This window comes from Nicotiana tabacum, chromosome 22 (assembly GCF_000715075.1).
Source record: "Nicotiana tabacum cultivar K326 chromosome 22, ASM71507v2, whole genome shotgun sequence".
NCBI lineage: Eukaryota > Viridiplantae > Streptophyta > Magnoliopsida > Solanales > Solanaceae > Nicotiana > Nicotiana tabacum.
Window position 1 is genome coordinate 144,770,732 of NC_134101.1, and position 8,541 is coordinate 144,779,272.

The 8,541-nt window shown below is 39.7% G+C and overlaps 3 protein-coding genes across 3 annotated transcripts; all 3 read left to right on the top strand.

Moving 5' to 3' along the window:
* The first annotated feature begins 237 nt into the window (after window positions 1-237).
* LOC142176092 (uncharacterized) lies at window positions 238-3,429 on the top strand. Its single transcript, XM_075243159.1, has 5 exons — window positions 238-343; window positions 848-2,065; window positions 2,171-2,510; window positions 2,698-2,950; window positions 3,037-3,429. The coding sequence occupies exons 1-5, from the start codon at window positions 238-240 to the stop codon at window positions 3,427-3,429; spliced, it is 2,310 nt and encodes a 769-aa protein (XP_075099260.1).
* Window positions 3,430-4,563: 1,134 nt separating this feature from the next.
* LOC142176093 (uncharacterized) lies at window positions 4,564-5,154 on the top strand. The gene has a single exon (XM_075243160.1). It carries the CDS (start codon window positions 4,564-4,566, stop codon window positions 5,152-5,154), a length of 591 nt encoding a protein of 196 aa, XP_075099261.1.
* Window positions 5,155-5,618: 464 nt separating this feature from the next.
* On the top strand, window positions 5,619-6,787 carry LOC142176094 (uncharacterized). The gene is made up of 2 exons (XM_075243161.1): window positions 5,619-5,951; window positions 6,656-6,787. The coding sequence occupies exons 1-2, from the start codon at window positions 5,619-5,621 to the stop codon at window positions 6,785-6,787; spliced, it is 465 nt and encodes a 154-aa protein (XP_075099262.1).
* Window positions 6,788-8,541: the final 1,754 nt, after the last annotated feature.

An 8,541-nucleotide genomic window follows, 5' to 3' on the forward strand; every position in this document is an offset into this window, starting at 1 on the left:
AGATTCAGATTTAACACTGAGACCAATCCAGATAGATTCTATTTGATGACGTTGGAGAAGAAAACAATAGAATCCTTTAGAGAGTATGCCATGAGATGGAGGGCAGAAACAGCAAGAGTCCAACCTCCAATGGGAGAGGATGAGATGACAACTAATTTTATTCGATCTTAAACGGATGCCACATACTATGAGAGACTGATAAGCATGCTGGGGTAGAAATTCTCAGAAGTTTTTAGGATGGGAGACGTCATAGAGGAAGGTCTCAAATCTGGAAAGATTACAAATTTGGCAGCACTACAAGCAACGAGTAAGGCAATCCAGTCAGGAACTATTGGAGGAGCAAGTAAGAAGAAGGAGAAAGAAATATCCGCTGTTATGACCGTCCAGGACCGCAGGCCTAACCAAATGTTAACCTACAAAAACCCATTACCCCAACCTTCATACTATAGCCCATACACCCAAACCCCTCAACCTTATTACCAGTCTTCACCCATTCCCTATCCTATTTATAATGCCCAACCAACCTATTATCCACCCCGAGCACCCATATACCCGAATCCATCACATTACTAACCCACATATCCATCTCAACCCCGCTACCAGTCCCAAAACCGCTCAAATGCACCTAGACCTCGCCCCAGCTTTGAAAGAAAACCAGCCAAAACCTATACACCCCTAGCTAAACCTCTAGCCCAGTTGTATGAAAGGTTGAAAGCCGCAGGAGTACTCCAACCAGTCCCAGGAAGAGTTCCCGACCCCCTCCCAGGATGGTATGATGGGACTAAGAGTTGTGCATATCACTTTGGTGTGACTGGACATGATACTGAAAATTGTCTTACTCTCAAAGATAAGATCGAAGAGTTGATCAAAGCAAGAACCATTCAGCTTAAGGGAGCTCCCCCGAATGTGAACAACAACCCTCTTCCAAATCACGATAATACTGGTATTAACATGATATCTACTGATGAAGATTGGAATTTGGAAGGTACAATTGTACCAATTGAAGACGAGAAAAAGGCCATGTCATCTGCCTTTATTGCTCATGTCATCACAGTGCAAGTGCGAGCACCAATTGAGGTGGATGTTCTCCCTCTGAAACCCAGGATCATGGCTCTAGTTGCTCAGACGCCCTCATTTGAAACCAACGCAGTTCCTTGGGACTATCAGTCTGATGTAAGGAACAAAGGAAAGGAAAAATTAGTTGTAGAAGCTGCTGCTGCAGGTATGACGAGATCCGATCGGTGTCATGTTCCTGAAGAACAATCACAAGGAACTTCAAGTAAGGACAACAACCAGAAGAAGTCTGTGACAAAAGCTGAAGCAGAAGAATTTTGGAGAAAAATGCAATGTAGCGGATACTCTGTTGTAGACCAACTGAAGAAGACGCCAGCTCAAATTTCCCTCATGTCATTATTGATGAGTTCCGACAGCCACAGGAATGCTCTGGTAAAAGTACTCAATGAAGCATATGTGCCAGCCGAGACAACTAGTGAACATTTGGAAACTATGGTAGCCCAAATTCTAGAAGCCCGTAAGATTTCTTTTCACGAGGATGAATTGCCACCTGAAGGTCTAAGTCACAACAAAGCTTTGCATCTCACTGTCAAGTGCAGGGATAAGATTGTTTCTAGGGTTTTGATCGATTACGGTTCTGCACTCAATATATGTCCTATCAGTACCCTCAAAGCTTTGGGAATTGACGTTGGAAAAGTTCATGAAAGTCATGTGAATATTAGAGCTTTTGATGGAGCGCAAATGAGCGTTATTGGTGAAATTGACTTAGCATTACAAATTGGGCCTGTGGAGTTTATCATTGAATTTCAAGTGTTAGACATATCTGCTACTTATAATTTGTTGTTGGGAAGGTCGTGGATTCACATGACCGGTGCAGTCCCTTCCACTTTGCACCAGAACGTGAAGTTTGTGTGGAATCACCAGGAGGTTATGATTCATGGAGAAGCAAGCAATCCCATTTACCCCGGGAATTCAATCCCTGTCATTGAAAGTGTGGAGAGGCTGGATAGAGCCACCTTCCACATTGAAGAAATTGTGACTGTTACTCGAGGTAAAGATATAAAGTTGCCAAGTGTGTTCGTGATGGTGGCATCAGAAATGTTGAAGAATGGTTTCGAGCCTGGTTGAGGACTTGGAGTAAGGTTGCATGGAATAGTGGAGCCAATTCAGTTACCGGGGCAGAACAACACCTTTGGCCTAGGGTACGAACCCACTCCAAAAGAAGTATCGGAGGCTCGTCTCAAGAAGAAAGGTGACATTGTCCTGCCACAGCCTATCTCGCTGTTGAGCCAGTCATTCCCCAAGACAGTTACAATTCATGAGCTAGATGAAGATGCTGAAGATGACCTCGTTGAAGGAATCAGGAACCTATTTATTGCTGATTGCAACGTGATTCTGAAAGATTGCACTGAGACGCTAACTATTTGGGATGTCGCACCTGGAGATGTTTTGAACAATTGGACTTGTACCCCGTGCCCGGTTCGCAGGGAGTCTTGGTAGATGGATTGTATTAGTACTTTTTAAACAACGCGATTCAAAATTGAGGCCTGAATCGTGTCTACGATTTTATGTTGTTTGTCTCGATCTTTTGGAAGCTTAAATGCAAAATCTGAATATGTTTTTCATTTTACATTTAAATTTTTGTCTTTATTAATTTTCTTTCTTTTTTATTTTATTTTTCAGCAAACAAATTAATAAAAACGCCGACATCATGAATGTGGCAGTGAAAGAAACAAGTGAACAAAATAACAAACCAGATTTTGAAGAATATGAAGAAGACGTGCCGCCCGCAGAATCAACTAAAGAACTTGAGCAGTTTGAGAACAAGTCAAAACCAAATTTGGATGAAACAGAGCTTATAAATTTGGGGAATTCAGAGTCTATAAAAGAAACAAGAATTAGTGTCCATTTAACACCATCAGAAAAGGAGAAATATGTGGATCTTCTGAGACAATACATCGATATGTTCGCTTGGTCGTATGATGACATGTCTGGTTTAAGCACTAATATTGTTCCCATAAGTTGCCAACGGATCCATCTTGTCCCCCGGTAAAGCAAAAAACAAGAAAATTCAAAACAGACTTAAGTTTAAAGATCAAAGAAGAAGTCTCCAAGCAATTTAAGGCAAATGTCATCCGAGTCACGAAGTATCCCACCTGGTTGGCCAATATAGTACCAGTACCAAAGAAGGACGGAAAGATCAGAATATGTGTGGATTATTGGGATCTTAACAAGGCTAGTCCAAAGGATGATTTCCTACTCCCGAATATTCACATACTCATTGATAATTGTGCAAAGCATGAGTTGCAGTCATTCGTGGATTGCTTTGCTGGTTACCACCAGATTTTGATGGATGAAGATGATACTGAGAAGACAACATTTATTACACCTTGGGGGTGTATTGTTATTGGGTGATGCCTTTTGGACTCAAGAATGCAGGTGCTACATACATGAGAGATATGACAACTATTTTTCATGACATGATCCATAAAGAGATTGAGGTCTATGTGGACGATGTCATCATCAAGTCACGGAAGAGTTCAGATCACTTGGTAGACCTGAAGAAGTTCTTTGATAGGTTGTGGCGATACAATTTGAAGCTGAATCCCACAAAGTGTGCATTCGGAGTTCCAGCTGGAACATTATTAGGTTTCATTGTCAGTAGAAGTGGCATAGAGTTGGATCCTTCAAAGATAAAGGTTATCCAAGACCTGCCACCTCCAAAGAATCGGAAGGACGTGATGAGCTTCCTTGGTCGCCTCAACTACATCGGTCGTTTCATAGCCCAATCAATAGTGATTTGTGAGCCGATATTCAAGATGTTGAGGAAAGATGCCACTACCAAATGGACAGAAGAATGTCAACGAGCTTTTGATAGGATCAAGGAATACTTATCTAACCCACCGGTGCTGGTACCTCCGGAACCTGGAAGGTCGTTGTTGTTATACATGTCCGTATCAGATAATGCATTTGGATGTGTTTTGGGGCAACATGATGAAACTGGGAGGAAGGAGCAAGTCATATACTACTTGAGCAAGAAGTTCACACCATATGAAGCAAGATATACTTTGTTCGAACGCACCTGTTGTGCCTTAACTTGGGTTGCACAAAAGTTGAGGCATTACTTGTCAGCATACACCACTTATCTCATTTCCAGAATGGACCCGCTCAAGTATATCTTTCAGAAACCTATGCCTACAGGGAAGCTGGCAAAGCGGCAGATTTTGCTAAGTGAGTTTGACATCGTGTATGTTACTCAGAAGGCCATCAAAGGACAAGTTTTAGCTGACCACCTCGCAGAACTCCTGTGGGTGAAGAATACAAGCCACTTAGGACGTACTTCCCAGATGAAGAAGTATTGTTCGCTGGAGAAGACATTTCAGAAGCATATTCTGGTTGGAGAATGTTCTTTGATGGAGCCGCAAACTTCAAAGAAGTCGGAGTTGGAGTAGTACTAGTTTCAGAATCTGGACAACATTATCCAATCTCAGCAAAACTTCGATTTCCATGCACCAACAACATGGCAGGCCTCATATACTTGGGCTCAGAATGGCCGTTGATATGAACATCCAAGAGTTATTGGTTATAGGTGATTCAGACTTGCTGATTCATCAAGTACAAGGCGAATGGAATACAAAGAACACCAAAATCCTACCGTACGTACATTGTGTAAAGGAGTTGTGTAAGAAGTTTATCAAGGTGGACTTCAAGCATATTCCAAGGGTTCAAAATAAGTTTGCAGATGCTTTGGCAACTTTGTCGTCCATGATTCAACATCCAAATAAAAACTACATAGACCCTATCAAGATGAATGTACAAGATCAACCAGCTTATTGTTTCCATGTGGATGAAGAGCCAGACGGAGAACCATGGTATTATGACATTAATAGGTATCTCAAAACAAGGGATTACCCTGAAGGAGCAACCAGTACCCAGAAGAGAACGCTTAGGAGATTGGCAAATCACTTTTTCCTAAACGGTGAAATCCTATATAGGAGGACCCCGGATTTAGGACTGTTGAGGTGTGTAGGTGCCAGGGAAGCAACCAAGTTGATTGAAGAGATACACGCAGGAACATGTGGGCCTCACATGAATGGGTTTACTTTGGCAAAGAAAATTTTGCGAGCAGGTTACTTTTGAATGACCATGGAAACAGATTGCATTCGTTTTGTACAGATATGTCATCAGTGTCAGATCCACGGTGATTTGATTCGAGTCCCACCAAATGAACTCAATGTGATGAGTTATCCTTGGCCGTTTACAGCTTGGGGCCTGGATGTCATTGGCCCTATTGAGTCGGCCACCTCGAATGGGCATAGATTTATCTTGGTAGCTATTGATTACTTTACAAAGTGGGAGAAACCTCTTATTACAAGTCAGTTACAAAGAAGGTGGTAGCAGATTTTGTTCGCAACAACATCGTTTGCCGATTTGGAATTCCTGAGTCAATCATTACAGATAATGGAGCCAATCTCAATAGTGACTTGATGCAAGAAATATGTGATAAGTTCAAGTTTACTCACCGAAATTCCACTCCCTACCGACCTCAGATGAATGGAGCCGTTGAAGCAGTCAACAAGAACATAAAGAAGATATTGCAGAAGATGATTGATAATTATAGGCATTGGCATGAGAAGCTACCATTTGCCCTCCTTGGATATCGCACTACTGTCAGAACATCAACTGGGGCAATGCCTTATTTTCTGGTCTATGGAACTGAAGTCGTATTACCAACGGAAGTTGAAATACCATCTTTGAGGGTCATCCAAGAAATCAAGCTGAGCAATGAAGAATGGGTGAAGAATCGGTATGAGCAATTAATGCTTATTGACGAGAACAGAATGAATACAGTTTGCCATTGTCAACTCTATCAAAACAGGATGGCCAGAGCCTTCAACAAGAAAGTGAAACCACGTCAGTTCAAACCGGGGCAACTGGTTTTGAAACGCATATTCCCGCACCAAAATGAAGCTAAAGGAAAGTTTGCACCAAATTGGCAAGGTCCGTACATGGTGCATCGAGTATTGACTGGAGGAGCATTGATTCTAGCAGAAATGGATGGAGAAGTGTGGCCCAAGCCCATCAACGCAGATGCGGTCAAGAGATACTACATCTAGAGGCATATCTAGCAACCTCTTTCTTTTTCATGTAATACTTCTTAATGTAAATGAACTATGTTTGACCTGATTCTCGTTTAAGAGAGGATACGTAGACAGCCCTGTGGGTTCGGTCTCATCATAATAAAAATCAACATTTTCCCAAATTGGAAATTGGGGCAGCTTTTGAAGGCGTCGTCATGAGGAGGCATCAGTCATCAACAAAGGATGGTCAAGCAAGACGAATACAGGAATTAAGATGAGGACGTTCACTTTGTTTCACAAAGCATGTCACAATATAGAGTTCGGCAACAACTTTATTTTTATATATATTTATGCATATTAAAATTTGTTTTTTGTTTTTTTTATTTATTTATTATTTTTTTTATCAAAATCTCTTAACTATTCGTTCAACAAGATTCGGTATTGGGCAGAGGGTGCAAGTCCAAACAAAGTTGGAAGCGCAAGATTATCAAAAGCCAGAGCATCAAAGTCAACTCGAATCAACCTTCCCCTAAAAACTCAAGTTTTTTCTTTGAATGCAGATTTTCAAGATAGCAGAAGCAAAAATCAATAACGAGTATAACTACCAAAATCATTGGTCGAGCGGTTTGAATTTCTTTATATTATTTTATAGGAAACTACACCTCTTGAATGATGATAATCCTGGCATTTGAATGCAAACTGCATCGCACATGGCTTTAAATATATTGCACATTAGCTTTCAAATACACCGCACCATTGCTTTCAAATGCACTGCACCGCTGCTTTCAAATGCACCGCACAAATGCTTCAAATACATTGCACCATTTCTTTCGAATGCACCATTGCTTGCAAAATGCACTACATAAATGCTCTTAAATACACCGCACTATTGCTTTCAAATGCACCGCAAATGCACTGCACCGCTGCTTTCAAATGCACTGCACAGATGCTTCAAATACATTGCACCATTTCTTTCGAATGCACCATTGTTTGCAAAATGCACGACATAAATGCTTTCAAATGCGCCGCACCATTGCTTTCAAATGCACCACAAATGCAATGCACCATTGCTTTCAAATGCACTGCACAAATGTTTTTAAATACATTGCACCATTTCTTTCAAATGCACCATTGCCTGCAAAATGCACAACATAAATGCTTTCAAATGCACTGCACCATCGCTTTCAAAGGCACCGCAAATGCACTGCACAAATACTTTCAACAATACTATATCATTGCTTGCAAATGCACAAAGCAAATGTTTCAAATACACCTAAATTGCATCATCATTTAGTTTAAATGCCTCATTTTCATCAATCATTGTCTTAAATGCCTCATTTTTATCAATCATGCGGTTGAATACTTCATTTTCTAAAGTCATCGCTGAATTTTATAATTTTTTATATTTTTATATTTTATATTTTTTATATCTCGTTTATTAACAAGTTTACCTAGTCTATTGAGCTTAACAGAAAATATAGCACAACGTGGAACTATCTCTTAGAAGTGAACTGGGACAAATTTGTTGAAGAGGAATATCAAACTCAAAAGTAAGATCAAAGATCTACTCTCAAACTTTACTCCACCTACATCCCAAAAACACGGGATATGTAGGTAATCCAAGTAATTCTAAATTTTTCATCGTATTTGCCCCTATATTTTTCTCGATCAATCGCTTTCATAATCTCATAATTCTTCGTAACCCAGTGTCATCATAACTCGACACTGGGGCAGATTTTGAAAATCAGTAAGTTCATTCAATCCTAAGGTGTCAAAAATCGTATCTAGTAGAGCTCTACTCGTGTGTTATCTGCCATATTTTATAATTAGGAGGCTACAAAGCATTTCCCCACTCTCAAATACTCTCATGACCTGTTTTCGACTCTTAAATAATCTTTTCCAATATAATTCTCGAACTACATACGGCCTGGGTCTCGTGAAGCCTGAGATATGTAGGCAACTCGAAATCGGGGTACGACCATAATTTTTCCATAACCTCCTTATACAAGTAATCTTCCCAACATTTATATCAGCTCAATCAGACCCTTACCCTGTATTTATGGTCGGGACAAAATTGGCTACTAAGTCAATATTTTTTGCCCGAAAACTCTTTCATCGTCTTCGGTCAAAGAGGGGCAGCTGTTGACATCCAATTTTGTCCCTCCTTTCTTCTATTTAATTTTCTTGAGCTTCTAAGTTACTAATAAGCTGAATACCCTATTTTACTACTATTTTATTACAATTGTTACTGCTATTATTATTAGTATTAGTATTAGTATTAGTGTTCATATTATTATTATCCTTATTATTACTATTTTATTATTATTATTATTATTATTATTATTATTATTATTATTATTATTATTATTATTATTATTATTATTATTATTATTTTGTCACTATTACTGTTATTACTATTATCATTATCACTATTGTTATTATGACT

Bases quoted from the DNA above. Each gene is read 5' to 3' on its own strand.
- LOC142176094 (XM_075243161.1), top strand. From the start codon at position 5,619: ATGATTGATAATTATAGGCATTGGCATGAGAAGCTACCATTTGCCCTC. The intron at 5,952-6,655 runs GTTTTGAAACGC...CTTTGAATGCAG, and splicing joins AGTTCAAACCGGGGCAACTG to ATTTTCAAGATAGCAGAAGC.
- LOC142176092 (XM_075243159.1), top strand. From the start codon at position 238: ATGGGAGACGTCATAGAGGAAGGTCTCAAATCTGGAAAGATTACAAAT. The intron at 2,511-2,697 runs GTAGATGGATTG...TTTATTTTTCAG, and splicing joins CCGGTTCGCAGGGAGTCTTG to CAAACAAATTAATAAAAACG. The intron at 2,951-3,036 runs GTGGATCTTCTG...TGTTCCCATAAG, and splicing joins CATCAGAAAAGGAGAAATAT to TTGCCAACGGATCCATCTTG.
- LOC142176093 (XM_075243160.1), top strand. From the start codon at position 4,564: ATGGCCGTTGATATGAACATCCAAGAGTTATTGGTTATAGGTGATTCA.